Source organism: Sebastes umbrosus, chromosome 8 (genome assembly GCF_015220745.1).
Source record: "Sebastes umbrosus isolate fSebUmb1 chromosome 8, fSebUmb1.pri, whole genome shotgun sequence".
Classification (NCBI taxonomy): Eukaryota; Metazoa; Chordata; class Actinopteri; order Perciformes; family Sebastidae; genus Sebastes; species Sebastes umbrosus.
This window is the reverse complement of record NC_051276.1, coordinates 17,335,152-17,357,473: the sequence shown is the minus strand read 5'-3', so window position 1 is coordinate 17,357,473 and position 22,322 is coordinate 17,335,152. Positions and strand designations below refer to the sequence as shown.

At 40.1% G+C, this 22,322-nt stretch overlaps 3 protein-coding genes across 5 annotated transcripts in view; 1 reads left to right on the top strand and 2 right to left on the bottom strand.

Annotated features, from left to right (window-relative positions):
• Positions 1-8,138, top strand: part of poc5 (POC5 centriolar protein homolog (Chlamydomonas)) — a 13,556-nt gene extending 5,418 nt beyond the window's left edge. Inside the window, exons 4-14 of one of the 3 annotated variants that reach the window (XM_037776947.1) lie at positions 336-443; positions 612-811; positions 2,359-2,535; positions 2,832-2,936; positions 3,981-4,160; positions 4,504-4,687; positions 6,123-6,256; positions 6,618-6,719; positions 6,937-7,107; positions 7,233-7,377; positions 7,424-8,138. In XM_037776947.1, the coding sequence (XP_037632875.1) occupies positions 336-443; positions 612-811; positions 2,359-2,535; positions 2,832-2,936; positions 3,981-4,160; positions 4,504-4,687; positions 6,123-6,256; positions 6,618-6,719; positions 6,937-7,107; positions 7,233-7,367 (1,496 nt within the window). In that variant the 3' untranslated portion in view covers positions 7,368-7,377; positions 7,424-8,138. Of the gene's footprint in view, positions 1-335; positions 444-611; positions 812-2,358; positions 2,536-2,831; positions 2,937-3,980; positions 4,161-4,503; positions 4,688-6,122; positions 6,257-6,617; positions 6,720-6,936; positions 7,108-7,232; positions 7,395-7,414 lie in introns of all 3 variants that reach the window. The other 2 variants (XM_037776946.1, XM_037776948.1) reach the window with 2 other exon arrangements.
• Positions 7,684-13,528, bottom strand: ankdd1b (ankyrin repeat and death domain containing 1B). The gene is made up of 15 exons (XM_037776949.1): positions 12,825-13,528; positions 12,294-12,394; positions 12,055-12,153; positions 11,848-11,946; positions 11,473-11,577; positions 11,247-11,348; positions 11,009-11,107; positions 10,361-10,459; positions 10,095-10,193; positions 9,819-9,917; positions 9,595-9,693; positions 9,206-9,301; positions 8,609-8,810; positions 8,211-8,342; positions 7,684-8,090 (listed from the first exon to the last, which is right to left on the bottom strand). Exons 1-15 carry the CDS (start codon positions 13,006-13,008, stop codon positions 8,035-8,037), a joined length of 1,671 nt encoding a protein of 556 aa, XP_037632877.1. The 5' UTR covers positions 13,009-13,528; the 3' UTR covers positions 7,684-8,034.
• A 160-nt stretch (positions 13,529-13,688) lies between these two features.
• polk (polymerase (DNA directed) kappa) lies at positions 13,689-21,490 on the bottom strand. Its single transcript, XM_037776932.1, has 15 exons — positions 21,348-21,490; positions 21,029-21,172; positions 20,270-20,389; positions 19,987-20,139; positions 19,391-19,522; positions 19,116-19,266; positions 18,712-18,933; positions 18,262-18,386; positions 17,867-18,033; positions 17,743-17,775; positions 17,535-17,631; positions 16,645-16,816; positions 15,518-16,504; positions 14,403-14,451; positions 13,689-14,298 (listed from the first exon to the last, which is right to left on the bottom strand). Exons 2-15 carry the CDS (start codon positions 21,155-21,157, stop codon positions 14,217-14,219), a joined length of 2,619 nt encoding a protein of 872 aa, XP_037632860.1. The 5' UTR covers positions 21,158-21,172; positions 21,348-21,490; the 3' UTR covers positions 13,689-14,216.
• Between the last annotated feature and the right edge of the window lie 832 nt (positions 21,491-22,322).

Here is a 22,322-nt window from a genome sequence, read left to right as displayed (position 1 = left end):
TGCTTTAACTGTCATGGAGTAGTGCACAGGGATGTAGAAAGCAGACGGACGATTGGTAATGATCTCCTGGCTCTCTGCCCGTACTGCTCTTTAGAGTGCAGACTTTCTCTTCCCCCTGCAGGATTTAATTAAGATATTGACATAAATGCATTCCTGGACGAGGAGCCTTGCTCGTCTTAATCAGCATTCTCGCCATCACCTTTTCTGTTCTTAACCTGTCTTTTGTTTTCTGACTTTTACATTTTACCTATTCCAGGTCAAAATGTACTTAAGCAGCATTCCCTTTTTATCTATTTGTCATTGTGCCTCTCTCTGATTTCTTCGTCTCCTGTCAGATACTGCCACTGAAGCTCAAGATGGGAGGCATTCTAGCAGGAGTCTGAGATCGTCACAGGTCTCCCCCTTGATTGTTGAGCCCTCCACACGCTCAAGAGCCTCTCATGGTAAATTGAATTAACAGTACAAAAAAACAAAATGGTTAGGTCTGATATCTAATTGTATATTTATTTCTTGTGATATCAAAAGAAATACAGATACCACCCAATTGCAATGTGGTCTAATTTTCTATTGATATTCTGTCCGTCTGCTTTTCTTTTTTCTTTGCCTTCCAGCTGAGGAGACGGCAGGTCGGTCATCTAGCAGGGCGTCGGTGCTCTCGAAAGCTCCCTCAGACAGGTTACAGATGGTGTCTCAGAGGTCTAGGCCAAACAGCCCACACCCCCTCGAGTTCGATGTGACAGAGATGTTTATCTCGGAGGAGAACATAAGCAAGATGGAGAACATTCTGGACACGTGGAGCAACAACCTGAAGGTTAGTCTGCTCCTCATACTGTAGAACTGTCCTTCCACAATCCATCAGTTTAATGGCTCTGATTGGCTGCCTGCTTGAGAGCTTACCATAGATAATGTTTCATGGCTATATATAGGGCTTTGACATGGCTGAACAATAATAATAGCTGCGGTGTGTTTACAGCAAAATAGACGCATGCTGGCAGGTTTATTCTTTCTTTTTTATTGTTTCCTTAAGAAAAATGACTACAGGAACCTAAACCATAACAAATAAATCATATGTACATATAATAACAGATAGTAACTGTAAATTGAAAACAAAGTTTTCAAAAACAAGTGAGGAGAAAATATGGTAATGATGATAATAAAATAATAATATTCATCAAATAAAGTAGGAAATTTAAATAAAAAAAATGTATAATAAAAATAAAATTTAAGAAATAAAAAACAAATTAAAAATAATAATAAAGAAACATAAATACATGAAAATAAATTAATAGATTAAATAAATTCACACACCAGATCCCCAACATCTACTTATATTCCTGTGGTGGCAGGTTTATTCTTGATAAAATGAAACGAGAGTGCAAAAAGTTTTGCACAAGTGGTTCAGTCTGTGGTAAAGTGTCAACAGTGCATTACTCAAGCCTTTGAAGAGCAATCTGGAAGGCAAATGTTTCTGGCACAGAAATTTTAGTGTTACTGCACTTCATTTACACACTTAAAATATTGCATGGTGGAAAATGCTTAAATGTCACTGACACTGTTAGTTTCAGCTGATATAATGATAAATAATGCATACTCTATGTGTACAAGCAACTGAAATCTGCATAGTAGGTTTGTATTAACATTTCCCATCCTCATGCAATGAGACAGTTAGACTGAGATGGATTAAATGCAAGAAATACTGTGGACAATTTCCGTAAGTGATGGTGAGGAAGAGACCAGAGATTATAAAGGGAATGTAAAGTCTCAGGAAGGCTTATGAAGAGGATGACAGCTCTCCTCTTCATGGAACCAGTGACCTTTTTTAATGTGTCTCCCAGTGGAATGATTTTGGAGGAGGTGAGTGCCTGGACGTGGGTGTCCTTCCTGCCCTTTTCTTCTAATGTTGTACAGCTCATTCATGGAGGGCAGGTGACAACCAGTGGCCAGCTAAGTGGTGCTGATAAAAGGGTTTGACCTAGGAAAAGGCAGAACCCTGGACTGTAGTTGAGGAAGTTGAGACTCTTTCATTTCTCTTGACCGATAGAATTGGTTGCTTGTCTGCTGTTATAACTTCCAAATGGGGCAAACATGGTCACAGTTGTGGATGTTGTTTGATCCTGTTGAACTTTAGTTCAGGTCACAATTGAACCATTTACCTTTAAAGCCAAATCTTCGCTATACTTCTGCATTAGTGTGTTCTGGAGGCTGCATGTGGTAGCCTGTTCTAGACCTCTGAAATCATCTGGCACATCTGTTCATCTAATTTAAAAATGACTGAAGATATGTGTACATATGTCCATATTTACTTAAGCAGTGTAATGAACACACTGTGACTGTCCCATCCTCTCTTTCCCTAATTAGTCAAATGTGCTGACTGAGCTCAGGAAGTGGAAGCTGGCCTCGATGGAGCAACACAAACTGGAGATAAGGAAAGAGAGGGAGAGGTATGCAGCCCAGACAGCTGGCCTGAGGTCAGAGCTGGACAGCCTGAAGGGGCTGCTTAACACCTATGAGACTTCAAACCAGAGAAAAGATGAGGTGACTACATGTGTATTTATTTGCTTTCTGCTGTACATAATGTGCGGGTTGGTTGAATGTGGATTAAGTACCTGACTGAGATTTAATTTCCGGTCATTTCCATTGTTATGACATTTCAGGGTAGGACTGGGTGGGCTTAATCCATGTCTAAGATATCAGCTCCATATCTATATCTTATGCTGACTTGCTCATTCTGTCTCTCATTCTTATGTACATTTGGAACTTGAAAGAAAAAGATGAGGAATGCCTTTGTCTTCTTTTTAAACCAGCGTATCTTGTGATGTGTCCTCCCACAGGTGATTGGGAATATGAGCCACGTGCTGGACAGACAAAAAGAGAAGCATGAAAAGATGAAGGCCTTCACCCGCTGGAGACTTCAGCACACTGAGGCCAAAGAAGAGGTACGCTGATGACACTGTGGTGTTTCCCACAGGTTGAAAACTATTTACAGTGGGGTGGGTGTCTTCACAGGCATTTGCATTGGAGATTGGAGAGATTTAGATTCAGCTTCCTTGCCAGGCTAAATTTCATAACTCTTTTAAAGCAAGGAGCATATTTACATGATCCCTTACACGGCATCAGTGTTTGCTTATTGTTTGTCTCCTTTTTACACTACGAATATGCAGATGCTTCCTAGTTTAGTCAGCTGTGAAAAATAACTTGAGAGACTACTTGACTTAGCATAGAGAAAAAAAAGATACTGCTACTCTGCATGAAGATTATATAAAAGGTAAAGGCAGGATGAAATATTTGTTTGGGTGAGCTGACCAAATTTTGTACAGGCCATATTAAAGGAATGCCTGTGTTTCGTTCAGATGAACATCACATGAGCATCGCATGTAATATTTCAACATCTTATGATCATTGAATCATCAGTTCACTCTTTACTTTAGGCTGTGATCTGTGGTGTTTGTTGGGTTCAGTCACATAGTATAATTTATGTTTTTAGAATTTTCATATATGTATATTTTTTGAGAAATGGATGTAAAATTACTGGTAGTGAATGTATCTTAACATTCCTAGCTTAGTGTCAGTGCAGTTAAATGGTTTATGCAAATGATCACTCTCTGCATGAGGTACCGACCCATACATCACTATGTCACTGCACACTGAAAATGCATAATATGCCACATTTTTACACAAATATCCCCTCTTACAAAATTTACATATGATATTTTGTCAGTGCACTGGTGAACAACCTGTTCCTTTTCATACTATACTGCTTATCAAACTAGCAAGTGCATTTTTTTTTTTACATTTACAAAATAGCTGTTTATGCCATTTGTTTAAAATGGTAAATATAAGTGGGTGACTCATTTTCTTGTCTAAAACATGACACAGGAAGTGCACCACATGAGAAAATGTACTGCACCTGCACAAGAATGAATTATGGGTGTAATTATTTCCTTGTGAATATTTTCATGGTCTTGTGGTTCCCCTGCTAGGCTCATGCTGCTCAGGTAGCGCGGCAGCACTACAATTTCCAGCTGAAGAAGAAGGTGTGGTTGGGCTGGCAGTCTCTGATCCAGAAACACTGGAAGGTCAAGGTGGAGCGGGCATGCCGTGCGAGGGCCGAAGAGGTCTGCACCCGCCTGTCTACAGAGTATGAGGCCAAGCTGGCAGAGGTAAATAAGCGAGTGAAGGACCCGCATATAAAATAGTGTGTGTGTGGTCTCCTGCATGGGAATCCCAGCACTCTGTAGTCAGTAAGACATGTTGTACATTTACAGAGCTGAGTCATGTAAAGCAGACTCAAAGCACCACTGGTTACCAGGATTTATTAGTTTCTTTCATAGGTACATATACTTTTCAAAACAATGTTATTGGTGGTGTTATAGATGTATATCAAAGCACAACACAAAGGCATAAGAATGAAAGCAAGAAAAATAGACAGCATCAGGTGTTTTTGTCAGTATTATATAATCTGATAGTTGAATTCTTTCTATCCTCTGCTACCTGTCTCCGCAGCACTGTGAGGATTTAGAGAAGGCCCAGGCAGAGATTCAGAGACTACGACTAGAGCGAGAGCGCTATGAAGAATCTATGAAGAAAGCCTTCATGAGGGGCGTGTGTGCTCTCAACATGGAGGCTCTCGGCATGTTCAACACTACAGAGGGACGGCCAGAGCAACCTCCAGTTCACCATCAGCATGGTCTGTAATAAAATAACCACAAAAAACTATTTTTAGAGAATATCCATCTTTTTAAACGACTAGCACGTCATCACAAGCCCCATAACTACATAAATAGACCCTTGCTCTATACAACAAAGCATAAAGGCATTGCTAGCGTTGCCTTTGTGCTTTATTGATTCAACACAGCTATCAAGATAGAAACTAACTGAAGGAAAAGAAAGAAATACCATTTCTCCGATAGAGTGCAGTCGTGTGCTATTGACAACTGAGTAGATTTATGAATGAGTGGAGTGGAGGGTGGTCTTTGTTCTTCTCTTGAAGTCATTCACCGTCTCATCTAATGGAGTGATGAATCAATGGATGTGCTGAGTGCTGACTGAGGGCTACTTTGCACACGTTGTAAACCTTGATGTGGCACTGAAAGATTAGCTGGAAAAGTTCAATAGCCCTTGACGATATTTATTAAATTGTGTATTTACTGTTATTTAGTAGTATGTTAGCGCCGTGAAAATTGGGTTAAGGGATTGAAACAATATTTGAGTAGACAAACATAACTGTCATAAACCTTAGACTGTAGCTGTAGCCAACAAGAGGTGCAACATTTGACAGTTGACAGTGCTAAGGTTTACAAAGCATTTAAATGACAGTGCAATAGTACTCATCAGCCTAGAACTTGCCCTAAAATCTGAGTCAGCAGGGATAGATCTATAGTTTCATGCTATTAATTCACAATCTGCCATCAGCATGTTGCACCAACAGCCAGGATCAGGCAGTATTTCTATCCTGCTCTTCTCTGTGCTATTTCTGGTGAGCACATGGCTGCTGAAGCTGGATCTCGCTGTTTTTAGCTTGTGCAAACAAACTCTAGCATGGTCTTCTGCTCATCCATCTGTTTTCAGATTTAATGAGTCTTGCAACCTGAAATGCATCTCATTATGTGACTGTCAAACTGGGGCTGGGCTGTTAATTGAATACTCTTTTCTTAGTCTTAACCAACAGGGCTAACACAAAATCAATATGAAGTGCTATTTAGCCTTTTTGAGTGCACATACTTGATAGGAGTTATGCATCATTAATGATCAGCCACCTTTTTAATTTGCCAAAGTGGGGGCGTGTAGTTGGCACCGGCTTCTCTGTTACATATTTAGTTTAAAAACTGTACTCTTAACATATCTCCAAACAAGCAAGAGAGGGTGAAGGTATTCACATTATGGCTCAAACTTAACCACATCTAACACTTTTATGATATAACATTAGTACTGAGAGCTAGAAAGTGAAATTGTTCAACCAAAAGGAAATATAAGACGGGTAGGCTTTTCATTCACAGGATACCAGTCATCAGGTTTTCAAAATCAGTTGACTGGGAAAGATTCAAAACATTCAGCACTAGTGTTTTTTTGTAGCTATAACAAACTTGTATCAAGTTGAATTAATATTTTTCTACTCTCTGTAGATATTCTGCATCCCCAGGATGAGCCTGTTTCTGCTACACTGCCTCATCATCAACCATATCCCATCTCTACCACACGGTTCAGCCCAGTCCACTTTGACCGCCCGGACCCTTCCCACAGCGAAGTAGACGATATGGTGAGACATTTTCTAATGAAACCATACATTTATTTTGTCCTTTTATGCCATAGTTCAATCCTTCTCAAATCTCTCATTGGATCAATCAACCCATCAGTCTTTCATATAAAAAGTCTTGAATATGCTGTTGTATTTGCATCATTTTCTTTTTCTTTAATTTAGAAATGTTATTTGTTGTTACTTTATATCGCTGCAACTTCTGGCTTCACACTTTTCTCATGTAGAGGCCACTAAAACAGAAGTGTTTGTACAGTAGCATTTAATTTGCTTTTGTAATTCCTTCTGTTTGTTTTTATTTGCTGAGCTATGACTCCTTTCCTCTAAATCCCACTCCTGTTCCCTCTGATTCCCTTCTACTCAGGTGGGCTTTGGTGCCTCCATGTCCAGGGCAGAAGTGATCCCTCCCACTACAGTGGTGCACAGCTCCCTCCCACCTGGGGGCGCTGCAAGTTCCCACAAACAGGTTAGCATTAGACATACTGATCTACTAACTCAAGACGTTACAAGTAATGACAATGTCCACCTTCACATGTGTAACTATGACGGCAATAATATATTTGAATAAATGGTTATCAAATTCATGACCAACAACAAAGAATGACTCAAGTTTAGTAAAAAATATTATACTATAGTAATCACATTTATACACGATGATACAAAATGATATTTTGTTGTTTCAGGTGAGCAGCCGTGTCGTCACAGCCAGTCAACAAAAACCCTCAAAGACCGTAACGGCTCGCATCACTGCACGGAATGACGTCGGTAAGGCGGCACGCAGCAACCTTCAGGTGATGGGTGTGGCTCCTCCCATGAGCTCTGTGATAGTTGAACGCCATCATCCTGTTACACAGGTATGGGACAACAGTGTGCATCACTACTAGATTACTATCTGTGTTATTATGTGTATACCTTTAGTCATGTGAAGCTGAAAAATAATAATGAATTTCTTTTGTTTTTATTTCATTCATTCTTTCAGCTCACTATTGGTCAGGCCACGGCTTCCAAGTTTCCCCGCTCCTCCCAACAGGTCCAAAGCTCCACAGGAGGAAGAAGCTCCTCCAGAACACACGCCAGCACGTGCCATGTACACTCCATCAAAGTAGTTGACTGACCACACACACACACACACACACACACACACACACACACACACACACACACACACATACACAGACAAACACACATCTAACAGAAAGTGTTGCTCACCTAGTCTAGATTTAAAATGTAACACGTCCTATGCAACAATCCTAGAAATAGCTGGCGTGGCATTAGTTTACAAGTCCGTTTTATTGTGATATCTTGGAGTGAATTTGCCCTTGCTCTCTGCATATGAAGTGAACATTAGATTTTTTTCAGCTTCCTTTCATGAATGTGCACGACTTCTTGAGCAATATGATTTTTCTCAGGAAAATACACAGATGCAGGTGTTTAGAACTGCACATGTTAATGTTTTTAATTATTACCAGCTGGACACATTTTAGAATTGCAAAATGGACATTTATTTCTATGAAAAAGTTTAACTTTAAATTATGCACAGGTGAGCCTGTACTGTAACACTGTACACATATTTTTAAGTATTTATTTTAGTGAAGTTTTCTATTGAGACAGACCGTCCAACACCACAGGTTGTTTGCTTTACTAAACCAAAGCCATATGTTAATGATCTGATGCACAATTTTATTTTTAAAATAAATAATTTTACTGCTAACTTCCTGTACAGAGCAGTAGTTGAAAATGACATGACGTTTTTGTGAGTCCATATGTTGCACTGTTCATCCTCATACAATGCTGCAGTGCTTACTGCTGGAACTCTCCGACTCCATCCGAATCATATCTGTAAGACAAATTAACATTTTCTGCAATAAAACTTTGGCACATATCCCCCAGGCAGCACAGATATATGTTTATAGATTCTTAAGTATGTTTTAAAAAAGGATATGTTAACTGAATGTACCTGCAGCTTTCTTGTTCCCTGTGAAGATGAGGCCCTGGTAGAGTTCTTTAGCAGGGCTCCTCTGAGCCAACTCCTCCCTGTGGAGCCAGATCAGCAGCATCCTGTTCCCATGCTCCTGATAGCTGTGCTGACCTGTGGACAAACACACAGCACTGTACAGCCAGGAAAACATTTCAACTAGTACAAATAACCTAAAGATTGCCTCTGTGCATTGGATGATAAAATAGAAAAAATAAATTAGCAAATCTGATTGGGAAAAAAAAAGCTATCCAAGAATATTCCTTTAATTGCCATATCTCCCTCATTAATTTTGGCTACAAGAAGCTCATTTTATACTATTTCAGAGAGTTGCCAAATGCCCAGTCAAAAGCCTGTCCAGTAAGTGTGAGTTATGGCACCTGTCCACTGCTCCTCGATAGCTGACACTTGGTCCTGAGTGAAGCCCCAGTGTTCTGCGAGACTTTTCCAGTCTCCTGGTTTCAGGAGCTCGTACGCCAGGCGCCAGGCCATCGAACGGAGCTGCTTGGTCTCGTAGCGGTGGTCGAGTTTAAACGTTAGCGGACACTCGCTGTGAATTCTCTCATCAACATCTGGGTTGGCCTGAAAGGGCAATTAAATTATTTAAAGGCCACAAGCCTCAGAGTCACAGAGCACAGGAGCACTGGAAGAGAATATTGGAAAGACACCCACACACATGATTGCCAATATGAATGCCAGAGTTAAACATTTTCAGATCAAGAAGGGAAAGGAATCAGGCATGCCCTTAATTAAATTTATGTTAAATTGGCTGTCAAATGCCTCTGGGTTGTGAGTCATTTTTTTTTTTTACCATGGATGCTTTAATAGTATTAGAGGGGGTTCAACTAATCTAGATTTTGACGTTGGGAAATGAATCATTTGTGATGAATGTAATTATTGATTTCAAGGCCTCAAGAATGGATTATGGCACACATGAAAACAGTAAAAGTTACAAGTATCATTTCCCCGTCTCTCACCTTCCTCCAGGCGTAGTATCTTTCTGCTTTGATGATCATGTCCACAATAATCGCCTCGTCTGCTCTGACTGCCACACCCAGAGCCGTCTTACCCTGCTGCTCCAAATCCAACAGGTACAACAAAATACACAAACTTGAATTACAACTGTAAAGTACATGAATTGGATTTAGAATTAGATTTTTCGAACAGTTTCAATGTATCATGCTGCTGTTATGTCTTAAATTAATCATATATAATTGTTTGCCCTTTGGATGGTTTTACTATCAGATTTTGACCAAGATTAAGTCCTGATAAAAGTGTGCACATGTACAAATACAAGAGCATAATTTAACACGTATGGAAAGTCTACTATGTTAGCTCTAGAAATAGTGTTTGTGAGAATTCTTACCTTATCTTGGAGTGTCGGATCCAGCCCGGCTTTAAGAAGCATTTCCACAACTTCAATTCTTGCCACCTCTGCAGCGAGATGCATAGCAGTCTGGGACCTCTAAGATTTCATACCATAGGACAGGACAACACAATGCAGCAAACATTTTCTTTATTTATTTCTTTTCTTATATATATATAGTTTGACTAACATCTTATTTGACTGTGTTACTAGGGAGATCTCACCTTATCGGTGACATTAACGTTGCAGCCAGCCCTCAGTAGAGAATGGATGACAGGGATGTGACTGTTCTTCACTGCCAGGTGGATAGGAGCCTCTAGGTGCTGAGAGCAAAAATATCCTGTTACACAACATGAGCTCCCAAAAATGAACTCTTAGTTTAGGAGAAAATATGTAAAATTACAATGGTGTGCATCCTAGCTGAGTGTCCACAGTATCTGTGTTACCAAAAAACTTTACTCAGAGAGTGTGCTACTGCCACCTAGCTTGTGTTTTCTTGCCTGATTTTGGAAGTCCGTATTTGCTTCGTAATCTAAGAGGACTTGGACAAGACACGTGTCTCCTCTTTCTGAAACTGGATGGAGAGCACTGCATTTGGCCTGCAAGAGAGGGAGGTTTAGCTGTAGGCCTACTACAAAAACAAACAAAAAAATATTATTTACCACATAAACTTTGATGCTGCCTAAAGGATAAACCATATTACAATATTTTACAGTAATGCATTATTAACATCAGGGCACCAAGTCAGTATAGTGGCCTAGTGTACCGTTGTAAGGATGTTGGGGTCACAACCAGCCTCAAGCAGGGTCAAGACACATTCTTCCTCACCGTTGTCTGCAGCCTGATACAGAGCTGTCTCACCTTCCTGCAACACAGAAACAAATATAATAGTGGTGTTAGATAACCACAACAGAAGCAGAACATTATTCTCAGGTGGACCACAATTTAAAATGACTTACTATACTCACAAAATGTAACAATATTTCCAGGCCTATAACCAACTAGAAATCAGAAATCAACTACCCTTCTTACAATTGGATGGGCATCAATAACTTCATAGCCAAAATATTAAAAAAATATTTGGTGTTGGTTTATGCTGAAGTCTTTTTTAACATTTTGAATACTTTAATAACAGACCGTCATCGTAATTCAGTTGATATCCATCATTAAACTCCAATCCCAGTTATAAGAATTTTTGACCAATAGCAGCAAGTAAGTCTTATCAAGTATAATTTACCAGTCAGAGCTGAAGTTCAAGCCAGAACACAGTTTGCCTTGTTATATTAACCAGTACATGTTTGATACATCTCAATTAATCCAAAGTGGAGCCACCATCCAGCAGTGGATTAGCCACTGAGCACACGCTGTCACAAACCAAACCGTGATAGAGACGATGTTTACACTGATTGTCTACCATATTGACTTCATCCCGTGTATCAAAGTTCTGCAGCAGCGATTGGATGGCGTCCAAGTGGCCGTTCCTGGCAGCTAAGTGCAGGGGCGTGTCCCCGCTCTGGCAGAAGGGAGGGAGGGAAACAACTGGCATCAAAGAGCGTTGAGCTTGTTTGCAGGTGCAACACACAAATGTGCACTCAGACACGTGAGCATAAATAGGAGACAAACCAAAAACCCATAAACAAATCCACACACACCTTGTTGGGCTTCATGGTGCCCATGTTGTATGGCATGATCAGCATATCCATCATTTCAACACAGCCATGCTCTGCCGCCAATGCAAATGGCCTGTGTCCTGACTGAAATATAAAAATTGAGGTACAAACAACCACATTTACTGCATGGACTTTGGTACTCCTAAATAAGTTGCCCAGACAGTGAAATATACAGTTGATTTATGAAAAGTTAGTGTCAAGTAGATACCTGGTCATCTTTGTCTAGTTCTCTCATCTGCAGGTCATTAACTATATAATCTACAATGTCAGTGTGGTTGTTGATAGCAGCACAGTGCATGATGTTCAGTCCTTCCTGAAAAGCAAGTTAATGTTTGATCAAGCAGTGTGCAATAGAAGAAATGCACCTGGAGCTGCATTAGGCAACAAAAGGATGTATACCAAGAGGAACAAGAGCATCTGGGCTGAGGTTTGTAATGAGACACGCATACAAATGTTAGGTTCAAAATCCAGGATAATGGAAATGAATTAACACATGCCTGAGGAGGAGCATGTTTTTTAGAAGTGTTGCACAAATTAAAAAGACAAATGGCCCAATATCAACAGTGAAACAGTGTTCTGTTACCTTGTTCTCAACCTTCTGCTCAGCCCCAGCCTGCACCAGTAACTGCACGATCTCCAAACTACCAAACCAGGCAGCCAAATGAATGGGCGCCACACCGAACTGTCAGACGCACAACACAAAATGGAAAGTTGTGATCATTTAAGAATACTACATAAGCTATTGTCAGTGGCTCAAGTTTTCAGTAGCAGGTATTTAAACCCCTCTCACATTGTCCTTTTGGTCCACCTTGACCCTCTGCTGCAGAAGAAGCTGCACAGCTTCCTTGTTTTTGCCAGCTACTGCGTAGTGAAGGGCAGTCCTGTTATCCTGAGGCAAACAACTTCATCAGTTTAATATAGGTTTTTACAAAAATCCCAGAAATGACCAACCTTTGAGTGAGTTTGTGTGATATTATACAATGCAGTATACTGAGTTGTAAGATAGACCGTTTGTCTATTTAGACCCACCATATTCTTTGCATTGGTGTTCAGCCCTCTTCCAAGAGTCTTCATGGTCTCCACATCATTTCTCTTAGCTGCTTCCATAAACTGCTTCTCTTTATCAAGCACTGCACAATACAGCAGACAGGAAGGTTTTACATATGGCTTTTTAAAATATTTTATTTAATATATATAACAGCATGTACTAGGCTTAATACAAAAGGTACCGTGTGAGGATTTTACAATGGTATTTGAGTCAAAAGCTCAGCAGGAACATGCTGTAAGGTTAGCTGAGATGAGTGTGTATCTGTTTTATGTGCTGTGGAGGAGATCGCCTTGGTCTCAGCCTTGTGCAAATATACTGGTTTCTTCTAAAGAAATAGTCATTCCACCATAACTAATGATTAACTCCAGCTTCAACAATACAAACTCAAGGGCTCAGTCCTGAACAAGAGACATTTTCTTTGAAATGCTCTATAATCTATCATTTTAATATTCTGTAAAGCCACTGAATATTATTTATTTCCCACCTTTTCTCATATTGTTGTACATACTCACACATCTCTTCGTTGTCAAAGCTGTCGTCTGTCTCCACAGAGTGCTTGTTCATTATGAAGTCAGCGAAGCCCCTCATTTTCTCCTGTCTCATCCACTTTCGAGGGTCCAAATCTTCTGTCTTAGGACGATGCTTCTTGATCATCGCCCTCAAAGCCATAGCTTTTCTCGGCATTGGGAAGCTCATTAAGTAACCTCTTTGTGTGGCCAAGGTAAACTTGGTGTAATTAAAAAATGTTAACAACCCAATGTGTGCACTGGAAGCAAAGCAAACCAAATACCTGAGGAAACGGATCCCACAGAAGATGAGACAACCCTGTTTTCGTGCAGTTCCTGTCTTCAAATAGACAACAGCAAGGCTTGAAGTGGAAGCGTACTCCTGCTATAGTCTTAATGCTGGAGGGCTGATCTGTGTTTACTCTACCTGCTCACACCCATGAGAGATTGCTGATACTAACAGAGAATATTTTACAAGTCACACTTCACCTGTGTTCCATGACGAGCATGTGCCATGACTATGGCTTCATTAATATCATGCCTTGAGTATGTTGTGCAATATTTACAATAGATTACCCTAAGGCTCTAATAGCAGTTTAACTTGTTTGTACAGGGATGTTTGACTAGTTACACATGCTCTTTAGGAGCAATGTTTCCCATTCACACTTGAGGCAATACAGACTTTTGCTGCTGATCACTGTGCAGCGTTTATTTCTTAACAGATTCATGATTTAAACCAGCAATACTCCAGTCATAAACTTCTTTAAACCAACCTTATTATTCAGTAAGTCAACCCTTTTTGGTTAAAAGTCAGATAAATAGAGAACTGATGGTAATTAATTGTAAAAAATGTCATCACCCAAAGTGAAATTTCAGCAGAATAGTCATTTATTTCAACTTCGATTTACATGATAGAAGGATTCTCTTATCTTCATTATTAAACATATAGTTATTATCATTGGAAAATACAATAAATACAACTGGAAATTACTGAAAATATCTGAATGGAATAACTTCATGAAGATAAATAATAAATAACAATGGCACCTCAGCATGTAATAAATACCCTTATGATCCATTTTGCATACAGTATAATAAATACATTACACTTATCTTCAGCGCATAACAAAAATAGGCAATTAAACTGGCATACATATTACCATTAATTTGCCAGAATTAAAACAGGATTTGGCTTTTAAAAAACAAATAAGGCATATTAGTGCAAATATTACAGGCATCTTAAATAGATTTTTCAAGAGAAAAATTGAATATGGCTTTGTGTGCATTGAAAACCTGCTCAGTGGAACATAGGCAGGAGGGGAGAGGTGTTTTTTTATTTCCCGAAGAAAACCTTCTCAGTTCTTCCAGATGAGGATGGACATTATTCGTGCATGACCGTCACCTGAAGAACTTGTCGATGGTGTTGCGAGGACCGAGGCCTTTAGCCTTTTTAGAAGGGGGAGAGGAAGGCGAGTCCCGTCTGAAAGTCATTTAAAAAACATCCCTTGTAACTACTTTACTTACAGCACATAGAATATGAAGAGACGACATGTCAACATTTTGTGCAACAATCTGTAATCTCACCTTTTGGTTTTGCCTTTACTTGCTTGCGTTGGCAGGAAACGGCTTCTGTCTGTGAACAGCAACAGACACTCATGAACATAGATAGAAAAAAACTCTTATCTGACAAAAAAAAAAGAGACGTCCACCGAGGAGGCACACAATTGCAGCACCTCCTCGGGGATTTAAAGAGTGCAATTTCTGAGGCAGGCTTGTTTAAGAGGAAACCGGGGTGCAGTTCATTGTGGGAAATGAATAGGTGAGAAAGTGATTTAGCCATTTCCAAGACCAGGGCAAAGGAAGCCCCATGGGCTGAAATGAGATGTCTTTTCTCTGTAGGAATCGATACAAACGTCTCACACAATGTCACTGTCAGTAAATAACAAGGTCAGAGGCCACCGACATCGTCTCAAATAGACATTCCTTCTGTTACTTCCAAAGATGTCACACAGCCACAGTTTGTAGGCGTGACTAACAGGATCCTATCGGTCATCAGCAGAGATAGATACACTGTCAGACTTTAGATCCATGCAGGAAACACTGACATTTCTGGTATGTACCCAAAGTACACAAGGGACAAAATGTATAGGCTAATAAAAGTGGCTTTAATTTATATTATTATAATAACAATGTATCGAATGGCAATGTGAAAACAATGTGAAAGAGCCTCTCTCCACAGAGAATTGTCACCCGAATCTGCAGCTCCCCTCGGCTTTACAGCGCTTTAAAGCAAATTTCAGCTTTTTGGTTCAATCTCACTGCTCTCATAGTGTTATTTTCAGCTGAAAAGCTTTAGAAACTCACTCTACACTACCTGCTCAGCACCAAACAGCAGAATTAGCAGCTAAAGAGACAGATATTTGTCTCAGGAGTTGGACCAAAAACAGTTATCACACTCCCAATGAATGCTAATGTTGCTGTATAGCTGCTGGGTGTTTAAAAAAGCAACTGCATGATAACAAGTTCGCCCTATCAACTTAAAAAGGTGATGATATGTCAATGTTGTGTTCACAACGGGTTTCTGCTGGGTTAGAAAAAATCAGTTATAGCAGGTTTAAAGATGAAAGATAATAAAAAAGTGCACAGAATGTGGTTCCTGTTTAGTATGGAAGTGTTGAACCACCTCATTTAATACTCACCTATGGCCTTGCTATTTATAACTGAAGGGGGATTTACGGGAGATGATTTCTGCCCCCCCAGCTCATGTAGGACCTCCTGGTTCAGGCAGAGGTCAACGTGGTGGTTGAAGATAGTGAGGTCATCACTATACTGAGTCAGCTGACATACTGGGCAGATGAGGACGGGGCCTTTATCATTACATGACTGAGGCTGTCGCAGGGTCACTGTTTTGCTGTCACCATTGATCAACAAATCCGTTTGAAGAGAATCGTTTTCCATGCTGCGTTGGTCTTCGTGAGGATCAACTCTGTTCGACTCCAGCTCTTCACAATCCTTCTGGCCATTCTCTAGGTCCAGATCTGACTCCGAGTCAGAAACTATGCATTGGATTGGTTTTCTAGAGGCATCGCTGAGACACTGGTCTATATGTCCGTTGAAGACATTCAAATCAGTCGTCTCCACCTGCCTTGAACACACCGGACAGGTGAGGCTCTCCGACACTGCGCCGCCACAGCCTGATGTGGATGCATGGGCCTCTACGGGGAAGACAAAGTCATTTTCTGAGAGATCTGAGGCTGTACAGTCACTCTTGTGTGCTTTTGTTGATGACTCTGCACCCTTTTCAGCAAAAGTGCCTGTGGAAGTAATCACAGAAGCATTCTCCCCATGCCCTTCCTCTTGTTTGCTGGCATTCGCTGCCTGTAGTTGCAGTCGTTTGGCATGAGCCCTTTGGAAGAAAGACTGTTTGGGTTCCTCACCAGTCTCTAACCCCCTCTGCTTACTCCCCCAGGGAACTTGCTCTTGTCTCTGGCACTTCTGCGCCAGGGGAGGACAAGCAAGGGACCCAGTTTGGAAGGAGTGACTGGAGAGATGCTCTTTCTCAAGCTCTTGATTCATTCCTTGGGGAGAGCCACCAGAGTCTGTCTTGCCTGGCTGAAGAAAGCCAAGGATGCTCCTCTGCAGAGGCTTTTTATCATCCGAGCTGACAAAGGCAGAGATTCTTACACCTACGGGCACAAAAACAAATTATCCAGAGAAAATTTCCAAATGAACGCCAACTGTGTTATTATTTCCACATGCAGTGTGTCACAGATCATTTAGATTTATTTCAAGATAGTTATATTAATTCATATGTATGTCTAATTACCCATGAGTCTCAATCTGAGTGGCTGGGGGCTTTCGTTGTCAATTTCTGTTTTCAGAAGGTCCTTAGCAACAGCAAAGATCTCATCCACTGTAGCAACGCCATACGGCAGCGTCAGCGCCCTGGTTTTCACCTCAAAGTTCACATTCTTCAGCTTCAGTGTTACCGTTTTACCCTTCAGGAAAAACGAAGAAAAAAAAACACAGTTAAGGTCATCTCCGTCTGCTGTCTGTCTAACAACCTCTTAATTATAAGCATTATCAATGATACTGTGTGGAAGGGCCATAAATAGACGAGAGATGGAAATCTGTCATATCACTTGTCAGAATGCATTTTGTGAGTAACACGCCACAAAGCGCTTTCATAGTAATGTGATCATCTCCCAGGGAGACATTTCCAAGGCTGATAGTAGCCCCTGCTGTCTCCTTAATGGCCCTCCATTTCCTCCAGCTATCAAGGCCACATCAGGGCCCAGGCAGGGGGGTGATGGTAGTGCCAAGCCATCCAGTCCTTTCTATATCGATTCCAAAAGGAATGAACAGGTTGAGGTAATTGTATGAGATTCTGTTTGAAGTCGGGGTGATTCTAGGGAGGCCAAGAATAAGATAGCATTTCTTTGATTTTCTTTTAACCAATATAACCCATTTCTCTCAATCCATTTTTTGTGCTATCCATTTCTGTTCAAATATCCCAAATGCTTGTTTTATTTTGCTCAATTAAGTCAAGATTCACCCAAGCAATGTCTCAACAGTATACAGTATAACCTTCTGTGTATGGTTGATGTAACCAGGACAGGTAGCCAGGGATGTGTTCAAGACAACGTACTTGTTCATAAGACGTGTGGAGAGGTATGTTCGTGTTGCAAAATAAATAAAGCAACCCTCATTCACTACCTTCAGACCTTCTTTCTTCACGTCTTCTGCTAAGTCTTCACATAGCTCCCTGCAAAAAGACAACTGCTCCTCCACTTTGCTCAGTTCTTTAAATGTCCTGTAAAGATTAAGTGTCAGAAAACAGTGTGTCAGAGAGGAAATGAGGGAGAGTTAAGAAAAAATCAATTCAGCTGTGTCAGTGTCTATTTATGCCTCATTAAAACCGTACCTTTCTGTGCTCATGCTTTTTCTTTCTTCGTGCCTGCATAAAAGCAAAAACAGTGAGTATTATCTCCTCTTTCTTTTTCAATCGGTTGTGTTGAGTTTTATTAAACAGACAGAGAGTGAAGTACCTAGATAAATGTGTAGAGCCCAGACCCAGGGAAACCTGCATGAAATGATGCCAGGCTGTCTCAGAGAACAACAACGACAGCAGCTCCATCTGCTGGCCAAAATGAGAACAGCTACTGATGCCCAGAGCATTCAGCATCTTCTCACTCACCTTCCCTATGCCAGAAACCTGGAGAGGATACACAAACACATTTTTACACTCTCTAAATATTGATATAGATTTTCTTTCAACCATCTTTCCTGTATCTGTAGCACATTATTAGTCACTTCACACCTCATCTGTCAGCGTTTAATAATACAAAAACAGGATTACATTCTAACATCTTTGCATAATTGATCACCAACTACACTACCATGCTCTCTGTTTATGTTTTAGTTTGAGCAATGTGTACTGTACTTTGCGAACTGGGAGATTCTGGACGAAGTCCATGACTGCCTCTCTAGTGGAGGGGAGTCTGTATTGGCCGTTGGGCTTGTTCTTGTCACTGCACACCTTGGCAAGCAACGTGTTTGGAGCGATTCCTAGAAGAGTGAATAGTGTGTTTGTAAATGAACGGCTGGTAAAACATAACACATAATCTTGATCATAATTCTAAACAAAATGTGCAGGAAAGATTTTTATTAGTATTGTTGAGCAGTTTGTTATTGTTAAGAATGAATTATGCTTAAAGTGGAGTTTCCTGTTTTTATTCAGAAAGTAGGGAGGAAGGAGAGGGAGGAAAACAAAGATGCCAGAAGAGTGAAACACTCAAATTAAAAAGCCAAATGTTAAACATTAGCCAGACACTCTGATAAAAAAAAAAAGGATAGTGTTTTATTAATAATGTCAGAGTGGTTTTCCGCTCACCTGCACTGGCAGTCAGCATGGTCTTCTGCTCAATGCGGAAGCGCATCTCTCTCACAGCTTCCTCCACAGACGTCCCAAACTCCTCAAACGCACCGCCAGCAGCGCCAACACCTTCAGAGCTCAACAAGCGGGGAGAGGAACTCGGGCTGTCATCAAACAGCACCAGAGAGACGTCTTTCTCATCTGGCTCTGCCTCCTGGGGAAGCTCAATCTGCTCTTCACCTTAACAGAAAAGAATCGACTTCACACAATAAACTGATGGATTTCTAGTGTATGAAAAATCATGTAACAGAAATGTTCCCCATCATATTATCATGTCTACAGTAAATGTGGCAAATGTTGCAGCTACAAAAAAAACACCAAACCATATAATCATTCTACATTTCTGTATAATTAAGGCCTGCCTGTAGCGGCGCTGCTGGCGCGGAAGCGATGTGTACGGGAGGATTGTGGCCAGCTCTGCCTCCGTTCCAGGTGTTCTGTAAAATCCAGATAGGCTTCATCCAGGCTCATTGGCTGGAAGTGAGGGTCATAGTCTGCAAAAATCTCCCGGATCTAACAGAGAGATACAAATTCATGAGCACCTGCAAGAAGACACAAAACAGCTGCATAGCATTTGTTTTCATTCAAGTATCTAGATGCATTTATTGCTTTGTGTGTGTTTTGCAATCACTCTTACCACGTCACTCACAGCTCTGTATTTATCAAAGTTGGTTGGAACAATAACTAAGTTGGGGCAGAGTTTCTTTGCAATGAAGCCAGGCATGGCGGCTCGGACCCCATACTTCCTGGCATGGTAGTTAGATGTTGACTGAAAGAGAAAGGGTGAGATCTAAATGAAAAAAACTGTTTTAAATGTGTCTTGAAGCCATTCATATAACATTGGCATTGGTTTAAATATCTATGATTTCTAATAATACAGTAATGTACAGGTTAATGAATTATTTAGTAATATATAAAATATGCATATGAAGACGTATTGCTTCACTGTAATTTGAGAAAATGTAGTACTGCTGCTTTATACTGTGAGGATCATGGTTAGGAGATTTATAATGATGTGCTCATGTATTTCATAAATATTCTAATTTTGCAAAGCTATGATTAAATGATTTGTGATGAACTATTTCACAGAAAGTTGTACAATGTGACCAGTAACTTAATGCACATAGTTTTTCTATTTATTTTCGTTTTTCTATTTATTTTCGTATATTTCTACCCTGTCTTTCTTAAGAAATGTCATAATTGTGTCCATTTCGAGAACATATTTCAACCCACCAGCATGCTCATGGATCCTACAGCCATGGGTTTGTCCTTCAGCTCAGGACAGTCTCTCGTTTCCACAGCAGCGTAGAAAGCATCCATGTCCACATGTACAATCATACGGCTGAGATCACGACTCCTCTCCAGCTCGGCGGCCATCCTCTCCACCTATAAAGAAAGATTGATTTTTTTTTTTCATTTAATAGCACATGAAATTTGTCTGCATTTGTGTTTTTGAGTGACCTCTAAAAAGAAACTGATGCCAACCTCACCCAGTGAAATCCATGACATGTCTTACCTGAGCATGTGCTTTCTTTAACTGTTGTTCTGTGATCTGTGCCTTCTGTAGCATCATTTTCTCAATACGCTGGTTCACCTGCTGCTCTCTCTTCAGCTCATTCTCATAAAACCTAGATCCCTGCAGGGAAACGACAAAGGACAATAAAGAGTTACACATTCACACAGTCATAATGAAAAGCTACAATAGCACATCTATTTTTAGGACTGTATGTCATTACGCTGGGGATATAGGACTTTCACACAAGGCTGGACACAAGACAGTAAAACAGGACCTCACATTTCACATTGTCCACAACAGCACACTATAGAGCCTTGTCCTCTCTTTTTTTTTATTCATTTTTATCTGTAGACAAGAGTGTTTAAATTTTTTTCTTTTTTAAAGTGTACATATACAATAAACATTATATCCACCCGCTCACCCATCCCACCTGCCTTTTCGTGTCTAAATAATGGGAAAAATAAATAAATAAGTTAAATATATACATATATACATACCTGCATATACACACAAATATATATATACATACACATTTATACATATACACATACATACAGTACATATCCATACAAACACATGTGTACATACATACATAATCATAACATATTCCCAATGACCCTATATATTTGGGGTGCCATGTGGAGAGAAACAGAGCACCATATCAGATTGACAGCCTTGTCCTCTCTAACACGTCTTATGTATGGAGGATTATTGATAGTCATACAGGACTTAACAGAACACGTGTATTGGATTTGTTACCTTGGATGACTCCATGATGATCTTGTTGATCTTGTCCCTGTCCAGACCCTCCATACCAGCCTTGTTGTCATTGAGGGCCATCCTGGAGAGGAAGCCTTCTCCTTTAGTGGATGCAACCCCATTCTTCATCCTGAAGAGTGGATCCTTGATGGAGAAACAGACTTTGTTTGTTGGCAGTATGGTCCCATTCATAACGATCTGACCTCTATTACAGTTAGTTAGTTGATAAACCTGTAAGATATCTAAGATCTATGTATCCCATTTTGTGTGAGCCTTTTCTAGCTAGATCAGATAACCAACCAGTAATTCAGACACTTACCTTTTCACTCTGACCAGGCTCAATCACACTGAATGAAAGTCGCTCAGCTGTCTACCGGTTCATGCCTGAACATGTTTTCAAAACAGTCGATGACGGTTTTTGGCGGCATTTCCGCGTACATGCGTCATCACCGGAAGGGGCGGGGCTTACCGTGTTTACTTCTTCAAATACATAAATGGAAATAAATTAAATACAGGAGATCACGTTGTGCTAGTAAGATAAGCTTTACGAGATCATTTTTTTTTACCCCTTTCAAAGACGCAAAATAAAAAAAAATCAATGTTCAAACTACTTTACGTTTCTCCAGATATGTTTTATTTTGTCTCCCAGATAGTATAAATATGAAACAAAAAGCATCCTTTTAGCTTTCGTTTCCTATGAAACTTAAGATACTTTTTAGTTGTCATCTGTTAGAATTAAGAACTGTCCTGCTGTCCTACAGTGGACCCACGTGGTTATAAAGAGGCACAGCAATTTATTTTACTGAAGTTATTTGAAAAGGTACATCAAGGGTTTCCTTTAGCTGCAGATAATGATCATGATCATGATCATGATTTTACTGTTTATTGTTTACTGTTTATTTGTTTTGCCCAATTTAAAACGATACAACATAACAAAAAAATAAATGGATAATATACAGTGCAGGAAGAGGCTAAAAACCCACTGGGCTTCATGAGGAGACGAGATTAATATAAAAAAATAATATGACTACATAATAGTGATAACAAACAATTAGGACAAGGTATATATAATAACAACAATAACAATACAGTAAATATATAAAAAAAGATAAGTGTGTGTGTGTGTGCGTGTGTGTTGCGTGGAAGTGTATGGTCAGTGTTTGTGAGGAGGATATTGATTTAAATATCTATAAAGACTTCAGGGCAATCGTAACCAAACAACATTGTGAGTGGGAAAAAATAAAAAACATAAAAACAGATACATGGACAACACGGGGAAAAGCAATTATAAAAC

Coding starts and splice junctions, on each gene's coding strand:
- polk (XM_037776932.1), bottom strand. CDS start 21,157: ATGAAGAATGGGGTTGCATCCACTAAAGGAGAAGGCTTCCTCTCCAGG. Junction 14,452..15,517: donor TATAAATAGCAAGGCCATAG/GTGAGTATTAAA, acceptor TGCTGTTCACAG/ACAGAAGCCGTTTCCTGCCA. Junction 14,299..14,402: donor AGTAAAGGCAAAACCAAAAG/GTGAGATTACAG, acceptor AATGACTTTCAG/ACGGGACTCGCCTTCCTCTC.
- ankdd1b (XM_037776949.1), bottom strand. CDS start 13,008: ATGAGCTTCCCAATGCCGAGAAAAGCTATGGCTTTGAGGGCGATGATC. Junction 11,349..11,472: donor AACTAGACAAAGATGACCAG/GTATCTACTTGA, acceptor TTTATATTTCAG/TCAGGACACAGGCCATTTGC. Junction 8,811..9,205: donor GATACTACGCCTGGAGGAAG/GTGAGAGACGGG, acceptor TTGCCCTTTCAG/GCCAACCCAGATGTTGATGA.